Below are 15,246 nucleotides of genomic sequence, written 5' to 3' on the forward strand. Positions count from 1 at the left end.
TAGTGTTTTCTACCTAATGGCTCATTGGGTGATGTTCCCTTTAACTCATGGTAGGTAATGTTAGGTGCTTCAGCTAAAAAGTTTATTCCTATAATGGAAAAGATCTGTCAAGGAAATGGTAGGTTCAGAATGCATGTCTCTTGCACTTATAGTAATGGTATTTAGCAGAAAATGCTGATGCTTATATCCAAATTTTGAAATAACATTTATGTAAGTCATAGGATCCATGGGATTATATTTTTTCTATGCTTGCAGATGCATGTATTGAAATGATATCCGACTTAAAGGGCCCTATTTTCGCAACGCAAAACCTTGCGTAAAGCGGATTATCATCCCGACGCAAAGTGTATTCCTATTTTACACTCGAGTTTTGCGCCATGCACGTCACTTTTATTAAGCTTTGCGCCCAGAGGTGTTGCAATTAATGACCTAAGGTGGGGTCTGGCGCATTATCTAAAAATCGCTATCTTACACCATCTAAAAAGCATTACGCCACTGACCAAAAAAAACTGGTCTATAGCGAAAGACGCATATGAAGACGCACAGCTGAAGACGCACTGTCACGACATGTAAGCAGCAACTACTCTGCAGGATAATGATCATTCGAACATTATTGGGGTCAGTCTGGCTTTTTTCAGGCTATGTTTAAGTGATAGTTAAATAGTGAAAGTAATTAACTGTGTATAACTGTTTTGTCCTTGACTATGACACCACAGTGAAGTTAGTTTCACTTTACCAATGAGTTCAAATAAAAGACAAGTGCAGATGCGTGTAGGCTATATTCTGCTAGGTTTTAGTAAGGCATGGTTTAGTGGAATGCCTGTTCCATATGGTCTCGCGAACAAGCAGATTCCTTCAAATGCGCCGTTGACTATCAAAATACAGATACGCTGTTGTCATTCTCATTGATTTAAATGATGTTAAGCCCAAAACATACCCATGACTGATTAAGAAACATAGGAACGCCTTGTTGTGCCATCCACCCGATGTTAGATAACGATTGATAACAAAACCGCTCCCAATGTGGACTGGACAACCCACTAAATTTAATTAAGCTATTCGCTAGTGCGTTTTAGCTAAAATAGGGCCCAAAGTCTTAAAGATGAGGGACGCCACTGACAAGCACCCTCTGAGAACTTTAAAATAACAAATGAATAAGGGTTTGCTGGGAAGTTAACAGTCCACTGAAAGACAATATAAACCCATTTCCACAGAAATACCAAATTTTGGCAGCAGGAAGTCCCTCTATTGCATCCAGTATTAGCCTGACCACTCCCACCTAGATCTCTTTTCAGGGAGATACTAGTCTGGAACGCCATCGTTCACTAACGTTTCCATCAGTTGGCAGATTACCTGCCCAATCAGCGATGAGAGGGGTTGACGGAATAGTTTTGAAATCGAAAGTGGCTGTGGTAAACGGTAGTAGCAACGACTGCAAACATTAAAAAATGCAGTTGGTAGAATATGTACATTTATTTACAACAAAGGTAGGCCCAGATACATTGTTTCCTGACTGCTAATGCCGTTTATTGTCAGTTTGTAAAGTTTAGGTGAAGTAGGAGGTAACGTCAGGAATCTCTGATCAATGTGATTGGTTAGGCTTGACCAATGATTTCAAAGTTAAACTATATCTATGCCCGTCACCATGTTGGAAAAGTTTCCCAATCATGAGTGACCAGACTCTATTCACTTTACCAGGCAATTCCATTATTACCAATACATTAAAAATGGTATTCTTATTGCTTAAAATTAACCTTGTGATGGTGGACACAGAGGTACCTCTCTGTAGAAAAGGGAACAACATATCCTGGTGATGTCACCTAACAATTTCCATAGCAAAATAAATGTCTTAATTTTCACAATATAGTCAAACACGTTTTATGTTGCTGTTAATTAGAAAAAAAACATGCAATAGAGGGGTCATTTGCACATTCATTCCATTTAGCATATGTTCCAGCGAAGATTCCTTATCAGAAATAAGGATTCAGTAGAACAGAATGAGTGTGTGTGTGTGTGTGTGTGTGTGTGTGTGTGTGTGTGTGTGTAACTGTCCCTCAAAAGAATTCATTTTAAATCTTTTAATGTGTTGTTAAACAGAGATTTGTTTAATGCTATTATGTCTCTGGTTGTCATTTAACTGTCATTCCTTTGTACTGTTGCTTTCCCTGATTGGATGCTGCTTATTCTGACAAAACTGTGTTTTATCATTTCAAGAAGTGCAGTTAACCTGGCAGTTTTAAAACTGAATGAACAAGGCCTGTTGGACAAATTGAAAAACAAGTGGTGGTACGACAAAGGCGAGTGTGGCAGCGGTGGAGGTGGTGAGAAGGTCAGGACTATGTCACCGAATGTGTGTAAACTGTTTCTGTGATAACAGGTGCAACTGTCTGGGCCACATCTTACACCCTAGTATAATGTGTTAGTATATGAGGAAAAACATTTCTTACCAACAAAGCAAAAATATTTGCACATACCAAATGCATAATATAGGCTACCTGTTTTTGTTATGGACTGCAGGTGTAAGGCAAAAAAAAAGTTTCCGATAGTGACATTTCAAATGTTTCCAATTGTATTTGTATATTTTTATGTACATAACCAGCAGCATGCAAAAGTTTGGGCACCCCTGGTCATAATTGTTGCTACTAATAGGTAAGTGAGTAAAAAATTACGTAATTTCCGAAAGGAATAAAAATGACAACATTTCTATAATATCATCATATCAAGTAAGATTTATTTTTAATTTCCATGTTGTACATTATCATTGGAAAAAAGGAAAAGGGCCCAAATTAATAGTTTGGCCATCTCTTTATAGTAAGTAACACCTGCTTTGCCAATATGACAGTCTGTAAATTACTTTAGCTTGAGCCTCTTGAGGTAGTCCATTGTAGATGTTGAGATGTGTTCAGGCTCGTTTATCTGTTGTAAAAGTCAAACTCTTTTCATCTTCAGGTTGTGATATTTGCTGGTATAATTGAAATCATTCTTCCTTCACCAGTAAAAACTTATTCCATTGCTTACAACACAAGCTCAAAGCATGATTTATCAACCTGCTTAACAAGGTCTGAAAGTGTCTTGCAAAGAGGGATGAGCAGCTCTCTCGGAAAGTCAGCCCCCATCATTCCTGACAACTGTCATTTCTTAATTACATTAAGAACTAAAGAAAACAGCTACCTGATCATTTTATAGCCTTTATAATAAGGTCAGTCTCCTCAAGTCTAGGACTCTCACTGTTATGTAATTTTATTGCTTTCTCTTTGCTTTGATCATAATTTTGAAGTGCTAGGTGCTAGGTTCAGAGAAACCCACGCTAATTGATAGGACAAAGTATGAGGAGTCACAGTATTTATAAAACGTTTACATTTGCATCACCTAACATTTCCTAACAATGATTTTGCCCTAACAAGCAGTGGTGTAGTCTATGTGATACGCAGGACTACATAGTAAACCCACTTAAAAAGAATCACTATCGGCCCCGGCCATTGCGCAACTGGCTGGGGCACCTGCACCATACGCCGGCGACCCGGGTTCGATTCCCACCCCGTGGTCCTTTCCGGATCCCACCCCGACTCTTTCTCCCACTCGCTTCCTGTCATTCTCTACTGTCCTGTCATTAAAGGCGTAAAAAAAAGAATCACTATCTCAGTACCCACTTAAAATAGGCAAGGATACGTATTAACATTTGGGGGGATACGTATACCCACTACAGCGAACTACTACATCTCAGTATACCCACTACAGCTAGCTAGACTACACCACTGCTAACAAGCTAGTTAATGGTAAATCGATTGGATTCATGTTGTGTTTTTCTACACTCCTCCGGGCCCTCACAACACTTTACAGAGACCGGTAAAAATCTGAGAGTTCAAATCTGATTGTTGCTCCTTTCCATTTTTCACTCTTATATTTTTCAAACAGAACAAAAAAAAAACTGGCTTAAAATGTGGGAAATGTTAACTTAATGGCGCAGTCAGGGATTTCGCAGGAAGTCGCGTTTGTTTAAATTTTCAATTTCAATTTAATATCACTTATTGAGCACCAAAACATTGCACATGTCTCATGGCGCTTTACAGAGTGTTAAACAATCAGAGAAGGCCCATGAGTAACAGGGGCGAGGAACAACTTCCTAGAATTGGAGATACATGTAGGAAGAAACCTCGAACAGATCCAAGGGCCAGACTCAAGGGCCTGACCCATCTGCCTAGGGTCAGTACAGAACAGTAAGGTCTGTTTACATGATAAATGAATAAGTTAGTTAGGTGTAGAAAAAAAGAACATAGTGGTTTAAATCCACCTGAGGTGTATGTTACATATCCAGTATGATAATGCATGAATCTTATTTAGTGTCAGAAAGTTTAAATAGTCCAGTGTAGGAAATTAATTGTCCAAGGGGATTAGGAGTTGTCATTGGGCAAGTAGTGGGTCGCAAGGCTGCGCGGGCCAGGAATCCGGTCAGGGGGACAGCAATAGTATTTATACTGTTTCTCTATAAAGGCCAATAAAGTAAATTGTATTGTACCTGACCAGTTTCGGCTACCTTGCCTCTGTAGCCTTCATCAGAGGTGTCACGTGATGTTGGTGTGACGTCGTCTGAGATGTGTTATATGGCGTTTTCCATCCCACCTGATGTGGTGGGATGGCCCTGCCGGGGGCGGCCTTGCAGGACTGTGTCCCAGGTGTGGGATAGTTGGTAGGCTCCTTCATCCCGGTTTACAGTCTTTGGGGCCCGCTTCCTGATTTCAACCGCCTCTTTGATCCACCGATGGAATTTTTTGCTTTCCGTTCTGATGGCCTTGGCTGCATCCCAGTTCATTAGATGCTTTTCCCTCTTACAGTGGTCTGAAATGGCAGATTTCAGATTTTCCTGTGTTGCTTTCATTCTTGTTGCACGGGTGAGCGTTCCAGATGTTTCCTTTTCACATTCTTTCTGGTGTTCCTTTTTTCGTGTGCTGAATTGCCGGCCTGTCTCTCCTATGTACGTTTTATTGCATGTTAGGCAAGGGATCTCGTATATCACATCACACTTTTTCTCAGGGGGAATCTGATCCTTAGGGTGTACTAGGATTTGGTCGAAGCTTGATGTGTGGCTTCACTGGTGGGATGATGTGGTGTTTCCTCATCGCTCGCTGTACGCGTTCTGTGACCCCCCTGACGTATGGGAGGGTGACCATGCCTAGGTTCTCAGGCCTAGAACCTTTTTTCTTTCTCCTTGTTGTTATTCCTCTGGACCTCTCTCTTGCCTTTGTTTGGGTAGTTGCAGGCTTTGAGTGCCTGTTTTATATGGTACTCCTCCTCTATGGTTGTCATTGATGACCTTGGTACGGTCATATAGGGTGCGGACCACTGATAGCTTGTGTGCTGTGGGGTGCTCTGATGTCCATAGTAAATACTGGTCTGTGTGTGTGGGTTTTCTGTATATTTTTATCTTGATGCTACCATCCTCAATGTGATGCATTTTCATGTTTTATTTATATAGCGCCTTTCTCAGACTCAAGGTCACTTTACAAAGTCAGCACAATCAAAGCAAGACAACAAAAAAACAAACAGTCAAAAAAAAAGGGCATTTGCGATGAGTCAAGCGGTGACGGAAGGTGAAAAGTTTTCCTGAAACAGAAAGGTCTTGAGGTGAGCTCTGAAGAAAGGAAAGGAGGGACAGTCACGGAGGGATTGAGGGAGGGAATTCCAGAGCTTAGGGGCCATGGCGCTGAAAGACCTGCCACCTAGGGTAGAGAGTCTGGTGCGGGGGACCGAGAGGAGATTTTGGTTAGAGGATCTGAGGGAGCGGGAAGGAGTGTAAGAGATCAGAAGGTCACAGAGGTAAGGAGGAGCAAGGTCATGGAGGGCTTTGAAAGTGAGTAGTAGAATTTTGAATTTGATTCGGGATGATAGCTGAATGTGACAAAAAAAATTGTATGGGCTTGAAATCATAAAATCCCTGACTGCGCCTTTAAGTTACAATACCAAATTTTGACTGAGGTGTCCAAACTTGCATGCCAATGTTAATATAATTTCCTATAGACAGCTAATAGGTTTAACAAAAAAAATCTGGACAGGGTATTGTCTAGTTTCCGGCATCTCTCCTCATCAATAATTTTGGATATACAGTAATTCCTTGCAAAAATTGTTTTGCTTGTTGGCCTTGGCAGTATGTGCCTGTTACTGAAAGTGATGAAGTAGGGTCCCATTCATACGTCTGTTACACCAACCACAGGCCCCATATCAAAGATAGAGACATGTATGACAAATGGGACCCTATTTCCATCATTTTGACAGAATATGTATGTTAGCAACTGTAACTGAATAACATAAAATAACATGATCTATGATGTTATTTATGTTATTTCTCCACGTGGTTGAAGAACTCCTGTAAACCTTGCCGTTTTGAAACTGAGTGAATCAGGCATCTTAGACAAGCTGAAAAACATATGGTGGTACGATAAGGGCGAATGTGGACCCATGGACTCGGGAAGTAAGGTCAGTCTCCTCAAGTATAGGACTCTCACTGTTATGTAATGCTCGCACAGACACAATGGCAAGCTGTGTGCCAGTGAGACTATAGAGGGAAAGAATGAAGGAGTACAAGAATGAGCAATGTTGTGCAAATAATGCATGTGCATATTCAGTTGCAATGTAACTGCAACCATACATGGCAGATTATTTAGTAACCCTTCTTTTTAAAGTCCCCTACTTAAGTAGTTACCTAATAATACAGGGTAATTATAGTATATTATTCATATTATGTAAGGGATAATGTATAGAACGCCGGTCATTATTGGGAAAATAAGTCCCGACAGGGCGAACCGGACCCCAACGCGAAGCGGAGGGGTCTTGTTCCGCCCTTAAGGGACTACATATACATTGTCCCGCTTATTACACGGCTACTTGCCAAAACAAAATAATAAACTCCCCACAACATGACTTTAGCCTACATAGTCTAGCCTATTTGTTACCGTTCATCGTGGCATTTGCTGAGAAACAAATAGTTTGCTGAATACACGCTAAACTTGAGTCAAACATTCTTTAGAACACAGCTTATCAACCGTCTGCTTTCACTTTTGAATGAAGTTCCAGTCCTTGCTTAGTGATATGAAAGATGTATCAGAAGCACAAAACCCATTGCCATTGACAGCGGTAATTATATGTTTGCAATGGAAGCCAATGGAGCGTTCTACTTGCCTTGTGAAGAGCCGTGTAATAAAGTATATTATTTAATACTAAAAACACCTTAACTGTTACGAATTATAGAGCAATATTAGGTACTACAGGTAATATGTAGATATATGCAGAGAAACTATAGCAGAAATACCAAGAAAAAACTAGGCTTCTTTTTTTGACAAGAATTGTTGGCCAGAGAACTTTTTTGATTTGAAAAGCTACTCGCATCAAAAAGCCATTGACAGAGTTTTTACTGCCATAACAATAAGTAATCACAAATTAATGATAGCTAGTTCTTCAAACAACTGCAATAAAGACACGCTGACCAGAAAATTCTGGACACATAGAGTTCAGCTCTAAATGAATGTGTTGATACAGTTTAACTGTCACGTCATAGCTCATTGTGCTAGAAGTCGATCATAATAAGTTTCTTCACTGCTACCTTCTCCAGTTCTGCTGGATACGAACGTCTGGCATATGAGAGCATTGAGCTGACTCATCAATGTGGCCAATGGTGAAGAAAATAGAAAATAGATTTTGTCTAGTTATTACATTTTAGTTTGGCTTAAGACTTTGCACTTTATCCATAAATCAAAGTAGGGCCCAGTATGTAAGCATAAACTGTACTATAAAATAAAGTCATACTTGTTTCCATGGTTTTACCTGGGTTTTGCCATAACCATTGGCGTATGTTTAGGGCAGTGGTCCCCAAACTACGGCCCGCGGGCCGGATACGGCCCGCCACCTCATTTTGGGTGGCCCCCCAAAACATGTCTGTGGTATATAGCATCTGGCCCGCATGGGAGTACGACATCGTCAAACTATAACTTCCGTAATTTCCCCCATTCATTCTCTATGGCGAGTCTTAACAATGCAAGAGGCTGACTGCATTAGTGCTCAAAGTATTCTAGAAGTGTATCAATTAATTTTTAATAACTAACTAAGTCAAGTCATATTTCTGGGACTTTCTGGGATAATTATTTCTATTTTTTATTCACTCGTTCAAATGTTCATACAAATTCACAAGTTCTCATCAGGTGAGTGAAAGTGGTCATTTCAGATGTTTTTGCCTGCACTTCATAAAACTCTCATAGTTTAAGAACTTCAAATTATTTGTAGGATATTGCTTGTTCACAACTTGAGCTGTGTATGCAAATACACAGAGTTCAGAGTTCACACATTTTGGATAAAATACACTTTTGGGACTGTTAAAGTCTTTTTATTAGTATTATTTCATTTGAGCTACATTTTTTGAATGATATGGCATGATGGCAATATAAACACAGCTAATAATGGTATTAAATTGCAGTAGCCTATGAGTAAATGTAATGGAATATTCAACTAATGTAGACTGCTGTTGTTCACAGCACTAAGCTATTTATGTTTACTTATATACTCCGAATCTCTGGCCCTCTCTTAGAGCCAGGTATAGTGAGCTGGCCCTCGGAAGAAAAAGTTTGGGGACCACTGGTTTAGGGTGAGACGCTATGGACTAGTCCCAATCAATATTTTGAGATGACAAAATTGTCCCCACCAATATTTTAGCGAACTCCTTTATGCTATTTGGACTATTCCGACGGCCAAGGCGACAGTAAACGAAACAATGTCATTTGATTGGCTGAAACCGAAGGGGGTTTATCTGACACACACAACAGTGTCAAAGCATACTGTAGCCTAGGCTAGGCCTACTTCACTGTGCCGGTGACATTGGCTGAAAAGCGAGCGAGTGTGTCCGTATAGGCTAAGTTATCAGGGATGTCTACCAATATATAACCCAAAAAAGGCCAGTGCAAAACTTTTTAATATTCCCTTTACCCTTCAGCATGCACATTTTTTCCTTTTTGTGCTTTGTAGATCAGCTATGCCACCAAAGAAGAAAAGGAACATTCAAAGCCTTTTCATCATGCAGAGTCTAAGTAGGCAGAGTAACTAGCCATACAAACTGGCAACTGGTGACCAGGCTTTCAAATGAAATTTTACTGTGGAAAATTCAATTTCAATTTATTGTGTTTATAGAGCGGCAAAACATTACACATGTATAATGGCGCTTTACAGAATGTAGGCAATCAGAGAAAAAGGAAGAAAAGAAAAGAAAGAGAGAGGCCCATGGGGAACAGGGGTGAGGAAAAACTCCCTAGAATTGGAGATATATATAGGAAGAAACCTCGAGCAGATCCACGACTCAAGGGCCTGACCCATCTGCCTAGGGTCAATACAGGACAGTAAGGTCTGTATACATGACAAATGCATATGATAGTCAGGTGTAGAGAATAAGACATGGTGTTAAAAAGCACTTGAGCAGAAAGTTACAAGAGGTGGGGTGATTACGTATCTGGTTTGATAATTCATTAATCCTGATTTAGTGACAGAAAGTTCAAATAGTCCAGCATTGGATTTGTCCAGGGGAAGGGAGTTGTCAAGGGGCATGTGGTGGGTCGGCAGACAGGCCAGGAATCCGGGCAGAATTGTCATAGGCAGGTGATGGGTCGCTAGGCTTATGGGTCTGTTGCTATTTCCACCTGCTCTGACATTGAAGAATTAGTCACTCTCTTTAATGCATCCTGTCTTGAGACCTTAGACTGTGTTGCCCCACTAAAACAAAAGCGTGTCAAACTATCACCACTCCATGGTTATTGAACATAATTAAACCTGGGCCCCGTTTCCCAATAACGATGGAGACACGCACTTACGAGGGTTTTCTACGATTCATCTTACGATCGTTTGTTTGGTTTTTCTGACTGTTTCCTGTACATGCTCGTAGCGTGAACACGCATGCACTGCTCTTAAGACACTCTTAAGGGGAGCTGTCCACGTCAATAGTTCTGAAATATCCTCTAATTGATGGTGATGTCAGGTGACTTCACGTCACAGCTAGGCCTACCGTTTCAACTTTCAACGGATCTACACATTAATTCACACTAATACGGAAATAGAAAAACTTTGACAAGCATCCCAAGTAGGCTACATACCGCACACAGACATAAATAATTGTAATTATTTAAGATTAGATTGTTGCACCGTTTATGTTGGTGTCACTTAACTCATTGAATGCCAAGCTGTTTTCGGGAGCTTTGTCCAAGAGTGCCAGCAATCTAGACCATTGTTGATGATTTTTGTACAGCCACAGCATATTCTGTGTTATAGCAATGAACACATACAATGGCTCGTTTAAAAGGTGAGATTTTAAGCTCTCGGTGGGTGCAAACCTTGTATTTCTACACGCTATCTATTCCTGAGAAATCCCAAGCTAAACAGTGGCTAGTTTTCATCAAAATCGCTGTTTTTTTCTAGAAATGGAGATTTAACGTCTTTCATGAAATATGAAGTGTTGCCTGTTACTTACTTGTGTAAACTTTCCGGGAAGTGATCAGCGAGACCTGGCGAGACTGCCACCTAGTGATAGACCATTTTACACCATTTACGAGGCTCAATGTATCTCCACACTTCATTGGTAGGGCCCTGACATTTAAAACGAGCACTGGTAGTTTACTTACAAGACGATTTATATAGATAGTATCTTCACGAAGTTTAGCGTTTGCAGCCATCTTGAATTTCGTCACGATAAGTCGAGCGACGAGTAAGAATAAACAGGTATGATAAGTAATTCTGTGGAAATGCATGGATTCCAGTTTCTTCCAGTAGCAGCAACTGGAATCCATGCATTCCACAGAATTATTTTTGGAATCTGATCCCTTATCATACCTGTTCATTCATACTCTTCACTCGACTTATCGTGACTAAATTCAAGATGGCTGCATCGCTAAACTTTGAAGATACTGTCTGTATAAATCGTCTTGTAAGTAAACTACCAGTGCTTTTTCAAAGTTCTCAATGTCTCGTTTTAAATGTCAGGGCCCTCGGAAGTCTACCAATGAAGTGTGGAGATACATTGAGCCACGTAAATGGTGTAAAACAGTGATTTATTTGCATGGCTAGGCCGATGCCGAGGCAACCCCATTGAAAAAGCTTTTGGTAGCATCGGCTAACTAGCGCCAGATTTTGGAGTGCAGGGGACAAGCCGAGATGGGCTATGAGACATACATTCACACTCGGTATCATGTTTCAACACACTTTAGGCCAATATCACACCGGAATTCTCCTTTAAATCACATTATTATGACCATTAAATGTATGCTATTTTGCACGCTAAAAGCTGATTCATCACAAGTAAATACAATAAAGAATGGGAACGTAGTTGGATAATTGTATTCTAAGTTGTAATTCCCCTGTATGTCCTTTTGGTGACCTCAGTGAGAAGTACCTTAAGACGCTCTTAGCCAGTAACGAGAACTCTGGAGCACTCGTAGATCTACGAGTGTTTTCACAACGCTCTTAAGATCGTTTCGGGAAACAGTCTGCAAAATTCGTAAGACTTTCGTATAAGAGGGACTTTACGATGCTCTTAGGCTTACGATGCTTTCAGGGAACGGGGCCCTGGGCTGTTATAAACCTATATAAACCTTGGATAACTACTAATATAACTGGAATTGATGGGTAATACAGAAGGTGTGTCTAAGAATTACTTGCCTACAGTACTTTCATGGAAAGTACGCAAATCTATCTTCGTTACCATGGTTCTTTGTTGAGTTGATAGAATATAGTTTTTCTTGGTATTTCTGTTGTAGTTTCTCTGTATTTATCCACATATTACTGGTAGTGATTACCCAGTAATCTTCTATAATAGTTGAGGTATTTTAATAATTTGCATAGTTACCCAATAATACACTATAATTGACTGTGTATTTTCTAGGTAGATACATAGTAGTTAGAGGACTACTAAAAGGAAGGCTTACTGATTATTTTTGTTTATTTACTTTAGGGCATCAGCGTTGTGCAAATTTCAGCATTGGCACTCATTAAATTCTCAAGTTGGAGTTTTAACTAAAGTAATCATGGAATGACAGGAGGTTTACTGCACTATGAGGAAATGTGTTAAATTATCCTGCATTCTGTGTCAAAAATCTTCATGTTTCATGCCTCCATCTTGTGACCATATATTCACCATATTATTGGTACCATTCTGTTCCGCTACTGAAATTAGTCAGTGAAATAAAGCTAAAGTATTGGATTTTTTTTTAATGAATTGATAGACAGCACTGTATAGATGTCTTTTATTGGCAAAATCAGCCAGGAAGAATTTATTCACTGCTGACAACGATACCAAAGTACAAAGAAAACAGTATATTCATAATTATACAACTATAAGGTACAAACTTTTAAATCAGTGGATGCAGGGGAGAAAATACCCCAGCAAGGTTTTACAGACTTTTGTTTCTATAAAAGAATATTAAATAAAAATAAACATTTTGAACCTAGGTTACTTCTACATCCTGTTCAAAAGGGAAGTGTATTGAAATTGCACATTATGTCTACCGCCTTAGTCTTCTTTTTTCCACCATCTTAATTTCCCACTGCTGATTAAATAGTTATTTAAAGCCTCATCCACAATAAAACGAAATGTTTTCAATTCAATATTTTTCCTTTGCGTGTTCAAAAAATGTCACCTTCAGGTTCCAGAAATATCCTCATCAAGATGAAAAGTCAATAATCTAGTGGAAACATTGTAGTCACACATGTGCCTGGCCAATGGGTGGCGCCATGGTGGTGGTTGAAGTCAGAGCCGTAGATAGAGATAGAGATCACTAAATTTTACAAAGAAGAGATTAGAGTGGGGGGATGGGGGTGCTTGAAACAGGTAATTGTATTGTTTCAAAAATGAGTGGAAGAATTACGATATTTTATAAATATTTTAAATAACACATAACAAGTAAATGGTGGTAGGTAATAGAGTTCATATACTGCTTTTTGCTGCTTTTTGACAAGTGACAAGTAGGCTAACGTCCAGCAATTCTCCAGACAAGTAGGCTAAAGTCCAGCAATTCTCAGGTAGCATGTAATGATGTTGTAGATATTTGCTCGTTACATGAAAATATGGTGTGATTGCACTTTGTTTCTGCATTTGGAGAGGCATTTCACTGTTACATTTTAGTTGAATTCAAGTGTTTGGGCATTCCGCCACCATCTGTCTATTGCGTTCCAAGACAGCCATGCTGCGATTGGATTTCATAAGGGCAAATTGTTAAATTGTTACAATGTAATTTAAAATCCGGAGTGTCTATTTACACCCCTGGTACGAATAGCCTTGGCCTATTCGACACAAATATCTGTTCAGATTAAGTTTTAGATTGAGAAGTTGTGTTTTATTTTCATAATCTTGGTTCAGTGAACACATACAACCATCAGTTTGTTAGTTAACAGAAATTTTGTGAATACGTTCAGGCCTATAAACTATAACTTTACCTGCAAACACCATTTGTTTGTGGAAGAAGATAATGCAGTGTTCTCAGACATGGGTTAGCATGTGGGAGACTGGGGTTCGATTCCCATGTGATGTGTTTTGGCAGAGTGAGTGTGTATGTGTACCAACGTCTCTAGAGAGAAGGCGCGCAATTTGAACAAGAAATCGGTTCTCAAATGGAAGTTTTGATTGCAGTAATTAGCTAGTTCATGCACCAGGGTGTAAATAGCATACAGTACTATATACACCAGGGTACGAATAGCATCCACTTTTAACTATACATGGATGCAAACAGCATACCTTATTCAGAGTGTCTATTACACAGCTGAGCTATTCACACCCTGTTACATAACAACAAAAGAACATGTTGCTTGTTTTTATTATTATTATTACATTGTGTGATCAATATACGAGAATAAATGCACAGGGGTGCAAATAGCATACACTGATATTTGTACCAGATGGGGTATTAATAGAACACATTGCTGTGTGCACCGGGGTACGAATACCATACATTGATATTTGTACCAGACGGGGTACTAATAGGACACATTGCTGTGTGCACCGGGGTACAAATAGAATTCACTTCTAATTGCACCAGGGTACATAGCAGGGTAAATAGCATACACTGCTAATTGTACCAGGGGTGCAAATAGCCTAACCCTTTAAAATCATTTATGTTTATTTAGCATGTTTGTTTTGTCCATATGTTCTTGTGCTGTATTCCCCAAGTGGTAGGCCAGGTCTTAGCCGCTACAATGACTTTTTTTTCTTTTTCGCGCCCCCTGGCTCAAATGTCAAACTCCGCCCATGGTGTAGATACAATCTTATCAGTGAATAAAAAAACTGCAGTTTTTCATTAGTTGAAAGCTGTCAGTAGCAGCATATTTTTCCAGTAGCTGTTCAGCTGAAGTGCATGGTTATCGAATGTCCAGAACATTATTTCTTCTTGGCTTTATGGATGAAATTAAACTCATTCATCACTTAATTTACTGGAGTACATTAAGTGCTATATCACAATTTTGGTTTTAAGAAAGTGTTGCTGCACAAAAAAAGTCAGATTTGACATGACACTACTTGGCCAGTTCATGATAGACTTCATATAACTCCAATAACAGCGCATTTAACTTTGTCCTATGTGGAAAGCTTTCATTAGGAAATTTAGAACCAAGGTAGCTGTCCTTGGTCACAGTCGATTTGTGCATAAGCAAGATGCAAGATGTTTTAGACACACAAAGCCATCATGAGCCATCATGAAATTGGAGTCTCCGCTGGGTATTAAAAGTAGGCCAGCCTATATGCATAGCACAAGTGATATGGCAACAAATTAAAAACGTATGTGATTTTGTATAGGATAAATCAAATGTTTTGTTTCAAAAGTGCCTAAAGTCAGAGGTAAGGTCAAATTCAGCAAGCAGAGGCACACATTTGTAGCTATGATTTTGTAGCTTGCCTTGTAGGCCTACATTTTCAACTGAAACAATGACCAAACTCAACCAATGACCATCACTTCAGGCTTTATTCTCCAAGGCTATCACTAATCTCACACATATCAGAAAAATTAGATATGGAAATCAAATTCAGCCCTGTGCTCATGTTTAACATTTCTATTTTTGACCTGAGCATAAAATCAAATGTCTAAAAAACAAGGCTTTATTTGTTTTTTGGTATCACATTCATGAACAAACAATGAAATAGGTCTGTGTATCATTTGTTCATTTGATATTCAATTCAGAATCCAAAATGAAAAAATGACTTGTTATTTCATTATTATGAATGTGATACAAACAAACAAA

General features: G+C 39.3%; 1 protein-coding gene across 5 annotated transcripts in view; it reads left to right on the forward strand.

The window, feature by feature from the left end:
• Nucleotides 1-15,246, forward strand: part of LOC121708557 (glutamate receptor 4-like) — a 169,391-nt gene that overhangs the window by 136,840 nt on the left and 17,305 nt on the right. For 2 of the 5 annotated variants that reach the window (XM_042091293.1, XM_042091294.1), the window contains one exon: nt 2,215-2,329. In XM_042091293.1, the coding sequence (XP_041947227.1) occupies nt 2,215-2,329 (115 nt within the window). Of the gene's footprint in view, nt 1-3; nt 674-2,214; nt 2,330-6,356; nt 6,472-15,246 lie in introns of those variants that run through there. The other 3 variants (XR_006031699.1, XM_042091297.1, XM_042091295.1) reach the window with 3 other exon arrangements.

This window comes from Alosa sapidissima, chromosome 5, assembly GCF_018492685.1.
Source record: "Alosa sapidissima isolate fAloSap1 chromosome 5, fAloSap1.pri, whole genome shotgun sequence".
NCBI classification, from domain to species: domain Eukaryota; kingdom Metazoa; phylum Chordata; class Actinopteri; order Clupeiformes; family Clupeidae; genus Alosa; species Alosa sapidissima.